We start from the raw sequence: 12,975 nt of genomic DNA, 5'->3' as shown, positions 1-12,975 counted from the left end.
TCCTGCAATAAAGTCTGAGTTACAGGTCAATTCAGAAATTATAAAAATTCCAATGTCTATATAAAATTTTTTTAAAATTCCTATACCTTAGTATATTAGATCAATCGATCAAACAGGCACTCAAGATGCACTGATAATTACTGGTGACTGAAACGCAAAAGCTAGAAACAAGGAGGATCCATAGCTGGAAAACATGGCTTTGGTGAAAGAAACAATGCCAGAGATTGCATGATAGAATTTTGCAAGACCAATGACTTAAGTCAACAGAAACATTTTTTTCAACAACATAAATGACAACTATATATGTGGACCTTGCCAGATGGAATACACAGGAATCAAATTGACTACATCTGTGGAAAGAGACAAGGAGAAGCTTAGTATTTTCAGTCAGAACAAACCAGGGTAAGGCCGACTGCTGAACAGGCCATCAATTGCTTACATGTAAGTTCAAGTTGAGGATGAAGAAAATTAAAACAAGCCCATGAGAGCCAAAATACAACCTTGAGTATATCCTACCTGAATTGAGAGACCATCTCAAGAACAGATTTGAGGCATTGAACACTAACAACCAAGACTAGACCAGTTGTGACAAGACATCAAGAACATCATACATGAAGAAAGCAAAAGGTCATTAAAAAGACAGGAAAAAAAAGAAAAAGACCAAAATGGATGTTGGAACAGACTCTGACACATGCTCTGGAGTTAGAAAACCAAAAGAAAAGAACATGAAGAAAAAATTTAAGCTGCGAGTTGCAATACTGAAGGATTTTATGGGCAAAATATCGAATGACACAGGAAGTATCAAAAGAAGATGCATCTAAGGAAGACAGCTACCCAGTCAAATGACTGGAAGAGATCCATATTTGTGCCCATTCCAAAGAAAGGCGATTAAACAGAATGCAGAGATTATTGAACAACAGCATTTATATCTCACACGAATAAATTATGCTGAAGATGATTCAAAAAACGGTTGCGGCAGTACATTGACAGGGAACTGCCAGAAATTCAAGCAGGATTCAGAAGAGGATGTGGAACGAGAGATATCACTGCTGATGCCAGACGGATCTTGGCTAAAAGCAGAGAATACCAGAAAGATGCTTACCTGTGTTTTATTGACTATGCAAGGGCATCCAACTGTATAGGTCATACCAAATTATGGACAACACTGTGAAGAATGGGAATTCCAGAAGATTTAATTGTGCTCATGAGGTACCTGTATATAGATCAAGGAGCAGTTGTTCGAACGGAACAAGGGGATACTGTGTGATTTTAAAGTCAGGAAAGGTGTGCATTAGAGTTGTGTCTTTTCACATACTTACTCAATCTGTATGCTGAGCAAATAACCTGAGAAGCTGGAGAAGAAGAATACAGCATTAGGATGCAGCATCAGGATTGGAGGAAGACTCATTAACCTATGACATGCAGAGGACACAACCTTGCTTGCTGAAGGCAAAGAGGACTTGAAATACTTACTGATGAAGATCAAAGACTACACCCTTCAGCATAGACTGCATCTCAAGAAAACAAAAATCCTCACAATTGGACCAATAAGCAACATCGTGATAAATGGAGAAAATACTGAAGTTGTCATGGACTTCATTTTTCTTGTATCCACAATCAACGCCCATGGAAGCAGCAGTCAAGGAATCAAATGACGTACTGCACTGGGCAAACCTGCTGCAAAAGACCTCTTTTAAAATGTTAAAAAGCAAAGATGTCACCTGGAAGACTAAGATGTGCCTGACCCAAGCCACTGTATTTTCAATCCTCTCATATGCATGCAAAAGCTGCACAATGAATAAGTAAGACCAAAGAAGAATTGATGCCTTTGAATTATGGTGTTGGCGAAGAATACTGAATGTACAAATCTATCTTGGAAGAAGTGCAGCCAGAATGCTTCTGGGAAGTAAAAATGGCGAGACTTTGTCTTACGTGTTTTAGACATCTTATCACGAGAGATCAGTTCCTGGAGAAGGACATCATGCTTGGTAAAGCAGAGGGTGGGCGAAAGAGAGGAAGATCCTTAATAAGATGGATTGACACAGTGACTGCAACAATGAACTCAAGCATAACACTGACTGTGAGGACAGCACAGGTCCAGGCAGCATTTCATTCTGCTGTACACAAGGTTGCTGTGATTTGGAAATGACTCGATGGCACCTAATAACATACGCATGTGAAAGCTGAACAATAAATAAGGATGACAGAAGAACTGATGCCTCTGAATTACGGTGCTGGCAAAGAATACTGAATACACCAGGGACTGCCAGAAGAACAAACCTGTCTTGGAAGAAATACAGCTAGAATGCTCCTTAGAAGCAAGGATGGCGAGACTTCATCTCACATACTTAGACATGTTATCAGGAGGGACCACCAAAAAAGTCCCTGGAAAAGGACAGAAGACCCTCAATGAGATGGACTGATGCAGTGACTGTAACAATGGGCTAAACATAGCAACGACTGTGAGGATGGCGCAGGACCAGGCAGTGTGTGGCTCTGTTTTACATAGGGTCCCTATGAGTCGTAACTGACTGGACAGTACCTAACAACAACATGCCTAAGTATCCTTAGGGAATTTTAGAATAGCTTTGTCCAGGATTTTCACAATGTACCAAATGGTGCCATGTATTCTTGAAAGAATGGATAATAGTTCTTCCTGTTGACTGTCTGTGGGCGCTTAACCAGTTATCAAGTTCTTCCAACCATTCGATAATGGTTTCCGCCACCAGAGACCTTAGGGCCAAAGTTCTCAATCTCCTGGACTACCATGATCCAACATCCAGCCAATCTACAAATTAAAGATGACTCCTTTTTCATATTTCAAGAAAAATCATCACTTGAGAAGCATTATAAAGGTTGCTAAGATTTTACCTCAAGTAAACTGGTTCCTTTGTATTCCATCTCCTAATTTGTAAATCCAGGCTGATATCCTCCATAAACACTACTCTTGCAAATAAAATATCAACTCGGTAATAAAATACCAGTCCAACTCAACTTAATCTTTTATACAGAATTACAATTTCTTGATATAACATTACTACATATACTACGCTTTTCAGATGTATGTTGTTTTCACAAAATTATATCGTATACCATAAAGCGGTAATAATTAGGCACCTACATCAGAACTGTTGTAATTATACTTGTAATCTCCAAAGCCGCTACTGGATGCTCCCCTCATTTCCTTGTTTCTGTATCTATTTCTATACTGCATAGGCACCCGTAACTCATAATAGGTTTAAACATATGTTCAGAATCCATACTATTTTTACATGTAGCATAAGCTATTTTCTTCTTAAATCCACTTATACACACGCAAACCACCCTACAAGGTCTAGGAGTAAAAAATAAAAGGTGCTAAACTGCAAATCAGGAATCCTTGGCCTAGAGATTCCTCATCTGAGAAAGGGTGGAAAGATGTTCTCCAACGTATAGAACTCTGTGATTGTAATAAAATTGGTCACAAGTACAAAAAAAATTCAGAACTTCAGCACAGCCAATGAATAACATTTCTGATGTCATCATCACTTAGCACAGTAGATACTCAGTACTTGACGATTTGACACAATTCAATTTCTATTGTGTGGGAGTTGATCAATGGAGGCTAAGGGAAGATCCTTTACAGTGTTTGACACAGAGGAGCTTAAAAAATAACTATTTTTAACTTACTTTCAATTATGCCCACCTTTCATAATCAAAACATCAGGTACTATATTAAACAGCACCTTTATATCCTGGAAGTTTAATCGCTACCAAAAGTCTCATCACTACCAAAAGGGATCTGGAGCCCAGGGAGCCCTAGGGATCCACAAATAAGCTTGACAAGAACCTGAATCCTCAGGAATCATATGCAAAAAAAAAAAAAATCTGATTTATTTTCCCAGGAAAAAGGTCCAGATCTTTCAGAAAACACTTAAATGGGACTACAACCAGAAGAGCTAATAACCACACTGATTCTAGTCAATTTTACTGTAAGAGTTTCTCCCCAAAGAAGAGTTTTAATTACAATTTATGACAAGTCTTTCTTCATCATCTTAAGTTTTTCATGTCTTTTTTTATGGGGGGAAAAAAAACATATCGGCCAAAGATTTCCAGAGCTTTTAAAACGGGTCAGCTTTCTGCATCACTTTTCTTACTAAAAATAATACCTTACATACCAGTAACAGACCAAACAACTGGCTTTTAAATGCTGATAGGAAAAAAGTGGTATACATATTTTTTAAAATCATGATTGTTACACAACAAACACAGAACTCATCTCAATGAAAAGTAAGGTCATATTGCATTTTTTAAGAATTTGAAACTAAATCTCATTAAATAGAAAAGTAAAGTTTACAAGACTGGTGAAATTTTAATCTTAGCAGGTTGGCAAGCTAAATTTTAATAAAACATGTCATCTTTTGAGTTAACTACTGATTCCTAAGGCTGTATTTTATTGTTTTCATGATTACCATTGAAAAGACAATTAATGGAACATGTACAACTGAAATAGATTTGTTTTTTGTTTGTTTTTTAACCAAAGCCATACCTAGAGATATTTATTTGTTCCCAAATAACTGGTTCTTCTTTATGACAGATAGGATTGGGTGGGCTTCTTAGAGATATTTTAGAGTACCTTTTAACTTTTGTGACTCTCATCTTAATTGCTCAGTTGCTTTTAGAGACTAAAAGATCTTTGGCCAAGGAGAGTAACAGAGGCAATTAAAACTTCTAGCTAAACAGAGAAGTACCAAGATTCGGTATAACTCACACTTGTGCAAAATGCCACACATACAAGGCTGTTCATGACAACACTGTACATTTAGCAAAATTTTGGGGACAAGTTAAGAGTCATCAATAGGCAATTAGTTAAAGGTACCACAAAGTAGCCTTTTAAAAAGTGAGTCAATGGCTTAAGGGGACTTCTAAGTCAATTGGCAAAATAAATTCTATTAAGAAAACATTCTGCATCCCACTTTGAAGTGTGGCGTCTGGGGTCTTAAATGCTAACAAGCGGCCATCTAAGCTGCATCAATTGGTCTCAACCCACCTGGATCAAAGGAGAACGAAGAACAACAAGGACACACAACAATAACTACGAGCCCAAGAGACAGAAAGGGCCACATGAACTAGAGACTTACATCATCCTGAGATCAGAAGAACTAGATGGTGCCCAGCTACAACCGATGACTGCCCTGTCAGGGAACACAACAGAGAGCCCCTGAGGGAGCAGAACAGTGGGATGCAGACCCCAAATTCTCATAAAAAGACCAGACTTAATGGTCTGACTGAGACTACAAGAATTCTGGCGGTCATGGTCCCCAAACCTTCTGTTGGCCCAAGACAGGAACCAATCCCAAAGAAAACTCATTAGACTTGGAAGGGACTGGACAATGGGTTGGAGAGAGATGCTGATGAAGAGTGAGCTACTTATATCAGATGGACACTTGAGACTGTATTGGCATCTCCTGTCTGGAGGGGAGATGGGAGGGTAGAGAGGGTTAGAAACTGGCAAAAGGGTCACAAAAGGAGAGACTGGAAGGAGGGAGTGGGCTGACTCATTAGGGGGAGAGTAAATGGGAGTATGTAGAAGGTGTATATAAACTTATATGTGACAGACTGACTTGATTTGTAAACTTTCACTTAAAGCACAATAAAAATTATTAAAAACAAAAAAGTGAGTCAGCTTGAAGATATATTAGTGGTGGAGGGGAGTGCATGAGAGGGTTTAAAGTATTTGTACGAGGTAGGAGGGGAACAGGCCTAACTGTTGCATATGCACTGAACTTCTCTGGAAGAATACCCAATAAACTGGTAATATAGGTTGTGTCTGGGGACAGGAAATGAAATGCTAAAGGACAGACGAGGGAATCTTACTTTTCTCTATATACCCTTTGCTGTTTTTGTTGTTAGTTGTCATGGAGTTGAATCCAACTCACAGCAACTCCATGTGTGCAGAGTAGAACTGCCCCACAGGGTTTTCAAGACTGTGACCTTTCGGAAACATATCACCAGGTCTGTCTTCCAAGGTGCCCCTGGGTGGGTTCAAACTTTCAGCTAACAGTCCAGTGCTTAACTGTGCCACCAAGGGACTCCTTTGGAGCCTTTCAAATGTTGTACTCTATGTATGTATGTATTTTTTTTTTTTTTTTTTGAACTACTGGTGGAATAAGACTAACTTCAACATTTAGCTCAGACATTGTTTTAAGTTCAGGCACTGGTGTCAACCCCATTTATTCAGACAGAATCTACTAAGCAGTAACGTTGAGTTATTATATAGAATACCAGCTCTCCCAAAACTTTCTTTCAAAAAGATTAAAGCTTATTCATGCATTCATCCAATCAATTAATATTCCAGCGCCTACTATGTGTCAGCAATTACTTGTTCAAGGCATTAAAGCAATGCCCAAGTCACCTAAGAGTCCTGGCCTTCATGGAGCTTTGGTGTGGGGTACAGCATTAAACTAACAATATAACTCTGATAAGTGCTATAAAGAAGAGACGATACAGGGATAAAGAGAAACTGTGGAGAGGAGGGGAAGCTACTGTGTTTTAGACAGGACAGTTAGGGTAGACTTCTCTGTGGATATGGCACATGAACTGAGAACTGAACACTATTTACAAAACAAGCAATGCAGAGAACAGGAGGAAAGCCCTGTGACTGGAACAAGCTTAGCCACTTATTGTTCGGGGTACAGGAAAGCAACAGTGTGGCTGCAGTGAAGTGAACCAGGCAGAGAAACACAGGAGATAGGCTCAGAGGTAAGCGATCCCCGATTCACTTAGAGCCTGTAGCTAGGGGTAAAAATAAAGATTTTATTCTAAGTGTGATAAGGAACCTTTGCAGAAATCTCAACAGGAGAGTGACATGATCTGAATTTTAAAAAGATAACAATACCTTCTACTTAGAAAGCGGCTAATACAGTAGGCCAGGTAACACATATGGTGAAACTGGACAGTTGTTTGAGAGAAATGGAGAATCCTGTCTAATTCAGGATGTATTTTGAAAGTAGAGCCTTCAGAATTTGATGTTAGATTGGATATAGGAATCTGAGATAGCAACTGGGTGAACAGTGATTCAAAAAATCTTGTGTTTACAATTGTTTTACAGTGGTCATGATATCTTTACATACATTAAGGTTACACTGAGTCAAGATTCAAGTTCTGCCTCTCCACAGTTTCAAGACCTTAGTAAAGTTCTTTGAATCAGTTTCTAGACTGTAAAATATACTGCCTATTTCACAAGATTTCTACAATGATAGAACACATGAAGAACTTTGCAAATGTAAATAATGACCACTATAGATAGTATAATAAGTGTCCAAATCAAGACTCCTTATTCTATTACTTCCATTCAATTAGAACCCTGACATTGATATTATAATCAACACTAAATTTCACCCTTTGAAAGTCAAAGGGACAAAGAAATAAATCACCAGTCCAATGAAAGATGGTTCGTCCCCAACTAAGAACAATACAGCCACTCCTCACACACCATTATACTCCACCATAATCGGTTGACAGGGAAGAGGCAAACGTTTTTTAAAAATTCTGATATAAAACTTAAAATACCTTCACTGATTTGGAACTACCTACATAAGCCACATGCATCAGAAAAACATTATAATCTTTTAATCTTTTCTAGGGATTGGAGTAAACAGTCCTTTTATGCTATAAATGACATTAAACTAAAGCTACCTATAATTTTTACAAGCTAAAACTCCTACCGGAAACCCGTGGCATAGTGGTTAAGAGCTATGGCAGCTAAACAAAAGGTTGGCAGTTCGAATCCACCAGGCGCTCCTTGGAAACTCTATGGGGAAGCTCAACTCTGTCCTATAGGGTCGCTATGAGCAGGAATCGACTTGATGGCAATGGGTTTTTGTTTTTTAAAACTCCTATCAAGGTACCATTCATTGGATAGATTCTATTAACGTGATACTATAAAATTAAGATTATGTATTACAGCATGAGTTATCAAAGTCTTGCTTTAAATACCCGTTGCCACTGAGTCAATTCCACCTCATAGCGACCCTACAGAACAGAATAGAACTGCCCCATAGAGTTTCCAAGGAGCAGCTGGTTGATTCGAACTGCCGACATTTTTGGTTAGCAGCCAAAGCTCTTAAACACTCCGTCTCCAGGGCTCCTGGTTTAAACAATAAAGTGAAAAAGCCTAATGTAAATTAAATTACTGTGTGCCAAATGCATTGAACTATGAGGACTTCAACTTACTGCGTTAAATAATTTTTGCAAAAAGTTTATGAACAAGGTGCCATGAATTAAATTTTCCATCCAAAGAAAAATACGTGTTAAATCTTTAGTTAATTTTGAATTTGAGAATTATCTGGAATATCAATGTGTATTATATATTTAATAAACCTGAGTAACAGTAAATATAAACTCAAGGATATCTGGGCTACAGCTCTATCATCCCCCATCCTTATTATTTAGCCAGGCCTCAATAAAAATGATGGCTGGAGGCCACGTGACTGCATTATAACTAGGACCACATTTTAAGCACCTTGCTATGCATATGACAATTAGACCTCCTTGGACAACATTATGGATTGAATTGTATCCCCCCCCTCCCCAACATGTGTGTTGTAATTCCTAGCCTCTATTTCTGTGGTTATAATCCCATCTGGGAATGGGTTGTCTTTGTTACGTTAATGAGACAGGACTAGCGTACAGTGTGTCTTGAATCAATCTGTTTTGAGATACGTAAGAGATTAAACAAGCAGGCTAGTAAGCAGAGATGGGGAAAGAGATGCCAAGCCACATGAAAATCGCTCAGGAGGAGAAGCTCAGAAGATACAAGACATTTCTCCAGAGTGGACAGAAAGAGAAAGCCTTTCCCTGGAGCTGGCACTCCATATTCAGTATTCAGAGTTCTAGTATTCAGTATCCTATATTTGGACTTCTAGTCTTCCGAACTGTGAGAAAATGTTTGTTAATGTCATCCACTTGTATTTTTGTTACAGCAGCACTAGATAACTAAAACAGACATAATCCAAGGAAAGTCCACTATACAACAAATTTTGCACTTTAAAGGTTCACATTATTAGATTCCAGTGCACACTAGTAGTCACGCACCACATAGCTTCCGTTCTGGCAAAGTCCAACAGCATATATGTCCACGGTCCCATAAAATTATAATAGAGTTTAGAAATCTGGATCAGTGAACAGGAAGTAGTGGACATAACATCTTTAACATGCTAATACTGTAATAATAATGTTCTGATGCATGTCGAAAAGCAGCTCCCATTGTTATTATTAACTACTATATGTACTTAAAATTTTTAATATAATAGGTTTTACCGAGGTCGGTTTGTAACTACAGGTTGTACATAACTCAGGACGTTCCTAATCAGGGGGACTGCCTGTATGTAATACGGTGTTCCTGCAACATTCGAATCAGGTAAAGTCCTATTTCACAGAGCGTTATCATGGACGTTAAGCGACACATGACCGTACTTTAAAAAACAGAAAGTTCTATCTGCTCTACCTCCCTAATTTCTAAGAACTTCAACCTTAAAAAGTAGTTGTTTAATTGTCTTATTTCTCTAAATCAAGCACCTTTGGGTCAGACACCCCCATCTCAGATATATTAAAGCGCAAGAGCACAACTCACCACATCACCCTTCAAAGCCTGAGTCCTTCCCTTAGTTTGCATCGCCCCCAAAACTTTAGAAATGCAAACTAGATTAAATATAGGCTCACTAGATTTTATCAGATGCTGCAATTTGGTCACTTTTAATTGGCATATTGAACAACACAGACGTTCAATTAATCTCCTTCATAAAAATCGACAATAAAATTCCAAGGGTACGTTTTTGAGGATTACAAGAAATATCTGACATCTGAGGGCTTGGGATATTACGTCAAAAATTCACAAAACAAAGACGCCGAGTTTCTCATATGCTTGTCATAACATTCATAAAGAGCCGAAAAACAATTTAATAATTAAAGTGCACAAAATCGAGGGGCAAAAGATTTCACAAAGTCCCCTATAAATGCGGCCCTCCCCTCAGCCTAGTATTAAACTATTTCCTCTGAACAGGAACAGCTCTGAAAGAGTTCGCCAACCAGAGTAAAATCACTTCGCAAAGATAACGAGCGGAAACGTACTTAAGAGGCGACCGCGGAAGCAAGACCAGCGGGGCTGTAGCACCGCTGCCGGCCCGCCTGAAGTCCCCATGTCCCCGCACCGCGGTGGCCGGGGGCAAACGTGTGCCAGCAGCAGCAGGACACGAGGCCCGCACGGAGCCGCCTCCCGGGGCGCAGGGCCCGCCCGGCCTCACCTTCCTGATTCATTCATTCTGAACCTGGACCTACCGCACGCCCGGCGCTCCCGCCCGAGCGAGAGGGGGATCCAGGACTGAGAAGCTGTATCGGGCCACAACCCCTGCCAGAGTCCGGGCCCCGCCGAGACTCCCGCGCGCCCGCGGCCTCCACCCGGTGGTGGTCTGAGAGGCCGCGGAAACCCGCGCGAGGTACCAGAGCCCCGCAACCCCGCGACCCCACCCTCCACGGGATGCTGACCAGGCCTACCCCGTCCGTGGGGCGTCCGCTTCGAAGCCCCCGACCCTCGCCACCCGGCTGCCCCGCAGCGGCCGGAAGTCTCCCCGGCGCCCCCTCCCCAGCGCCCGACTTCCCTCACCACCACGGCCAGACCCCCTTGGCGCTGCGTCGGGCCTCCCAGCGCGGGCCTCAGGCCGGAGGAGACGAAGGGCCGCACTACCCGCCCTGCCGAGCGCGCAAGAGCAAAGCGCGGAGCCAGGGATCGGCCTGGACGGTTACCTTGATAATCCTGCGGGGCAGCCCGGCCATCTTGTCAGATCCCGAGTTCGGCCTCTGGTCTCGTCTCCGGCTCTGCTCGCCTCACGCACGAGTGGAAGTCCTAGGCTCCACTTCCGGGGGACGTTGCCGCGCCCGCCGCCGCCGCCCCCGAGGCCCCTCGGGAAATGTAGTCCGGGCTAGGGCGCGGGCCCGGGCGCGGGCGGGCTTCCCTCCGATCTGGCCCCCCTCTCCCCTGTTCCCTGCCCCAGCCCCAGCAGAGGGGTTGCGGAAGTGACGCGCCGCGGTGGGGCAGGGACCTGGGGGAGGTGGCGCGGGACGCGCGGAGTTGGCGCCCGTGGCCGAGCCTGCCTCGCGACTATAGGACTGACCACCCGCGCCCCGCAGGCCTCTTATCCGCGGCCAAGCCCGCGTCAGTCGGCGACGTAACAGAAGCCCGGCAGCCACCGTCGCCAGTTCATTCATTCGTTCGTTCAGCCAACGCTCCTGCCTTGCACGCGGCCAGGTTGGCGCTGCAGGAAACCATTGCGGTCTGCTTGACCCTTGGGTTTCTTCCTCAAAGGAAAGAGAATACCAATATTCGATAGCTAAGCTTCTAATTGTGGGTCTCGCTTGTTATCCAGGAAAATCTTCCCAGGGTATTTTGGTATTTAAATTTCGCCTAAATCGGACTTCTTTGAGGGCCCTAAAAGAGGATGAGGGGAAGGGGAGTACCCGAAAATGGGATTGTTAGAAAGCATTAATAACGTCCTGGTAATAGATTGCTATATGATGAGCTTTTTACAGGCATTGTTTTATTTAATCTTCACAGCCGTTTTAAGGGGAAGGTGCTGTATCCACTTTACAAATAAGGCAGAGACGTTACCTTTTCCCAAGGTTTTGCAGGAGAAAGTGGAGCTGTTTTGTACCAAAACATGGGCTCTTAATTACCCAACTATTTCCTAGCACAGTAGCACAGACAGGAGATGGTGAATGTGCCAGGCATGTTAGAGAATGAGAATACAAAGAAGACTGACCCTACATTCCAGGAATTTAAGATTCCAGTGAAGGAGAGAGACAATTACAATCCAGCGTGTTCAGGGCTGTAATAGAGGTTTGTGTTGTTAGGTGCCGACTAGTTGGTTCTGACTTACAGCCACCCTATGTACAACAGGGTTGCTCTGAGCGGGAATCAACTTGATGGCAATGGGTTTGGTTTGGTTTTTTTGGATGTACAACAGAAGGAAACACTGCAGGGTCTTGTGCCATCCTCACAATCATAGTTATGCTTGAGCCCATCATTGCAGCCACTGTGTTAATCCATCTCTTTGAGGGTCTTCCTCTCTTTCAGTGACCCTGTACTTTACCAAGCATGATGTCCTTCTGCAGGGACTGGTGCCTCCTGAATACATACCCAGAGTACGTGAGATGAAGTCTCACCATCCGCACTTCTAAGGACCATTCTGGCTGTACTTATTCCAAGACAGATTTGTTCGTTCTGATTTATACAAGGTGCTGTTTGAGCACAGAGAGGCATTAACTGCTTGAAAACTCAGAGAAGGCTTCCCAAAGGAGAAGTGGAGTCCTAGTAAGAGTCTAACAGACAGACCTGGTAAGGAAGGCACAGGAAATAACCTGTGAAATGGCATAGAACTGGGGGATTGGGTTGGAAAGGAGAGTAGTGCGTTGAAGAAACTGGGAATATGAATGCAAGATGTCCAGTAAGAATAAGAGAAACGTGTGCTAGGCATATATGATTATCTCAATTATAAAGCATATAAGGTAGGCTCTATTATTACCAGTACTTTTTAGATGAGAAACCAAGGCCCAGAGGCAGTAATGAGTCCCACCTGGCTGAATTGAAGGGTTTGGATTTGGGGAATGGTGACAGCAGGTAGCAATACAAAATTTTGATAATGAGAACTTTATAATAAGAACTTCAAATAACCAAAAGTCTAAAATGGGTGATGCTGTAATTAAAAGAATCTGGGAAGGTAAATTACATTGGACAACTTTCAGAATATTTTTAGAAGAGGCTCTGGAGTGTTCACCCTAGTAAGAATAAAGATAAAGTGAATATTGAGTTAGAAGGGCAAACCAATTGCTATCAAGTTAACCCCAACTCTTGGCGACCCCATGGATGTCAGTAGAACTGCTCCCTAGGGTTTTCTCTTTTTTTTAATTTTATTTTGCTGTTGTTGAGAATATACACAGCAA

At 41.9% G+C, this 12,975-nt stretch overlaps 1 protein-coding gene across 2 annotated transcripts in view; it reads right to left on the bottom strand.

Annotated features, from left to right (window-relative positions):
• The window catches only part of UBE2N (ubiquitin conjugating enzyme E2 N), a 45,501-nt gene extending 34,588 nt beyond the window's left edge, over positions 1–10,913 (bottom strand). Inside the window, exon 1 of one of the 2 annotated variants that reach the window (XM_003405259.4) lies at positions 10,783–10,913. In XM_003405259.4, coding sequence (XP_003405307.1) covers positions 10,783–10,812 — 30 coding nt within the window. In that variant the 5' untranslated portion in view covers positions 10,813–10,913. The remainder of the gene's footprint in view (positions 1–10,782) is intronic. The other variant, XM_064283735.1, reaches the window with a different exon arrangement.
• Positions 10,914–12,975: the final 2,062 nt, after the last annotated feature.

This window comes from Loxodonta africana, chromosome 4, assembly GCF_030014295.1.
Source record: "Loxodonta africana isolate mLoxAfr1 chromosome 4, mLoxAfr1.hap2, whole genome shotgun sequence".
In the NCBI taxonomy this organism is placed as follows: domain Eukaryota; kingdom Metazoa; phylum Chordata; class Mammalia; order Proboscidea; family Elephantidae; genus Loxodonta; species Loxodonta africana.
This window is presented reverse-complemented; position numbering and strand designations above follow the sequence as displayed.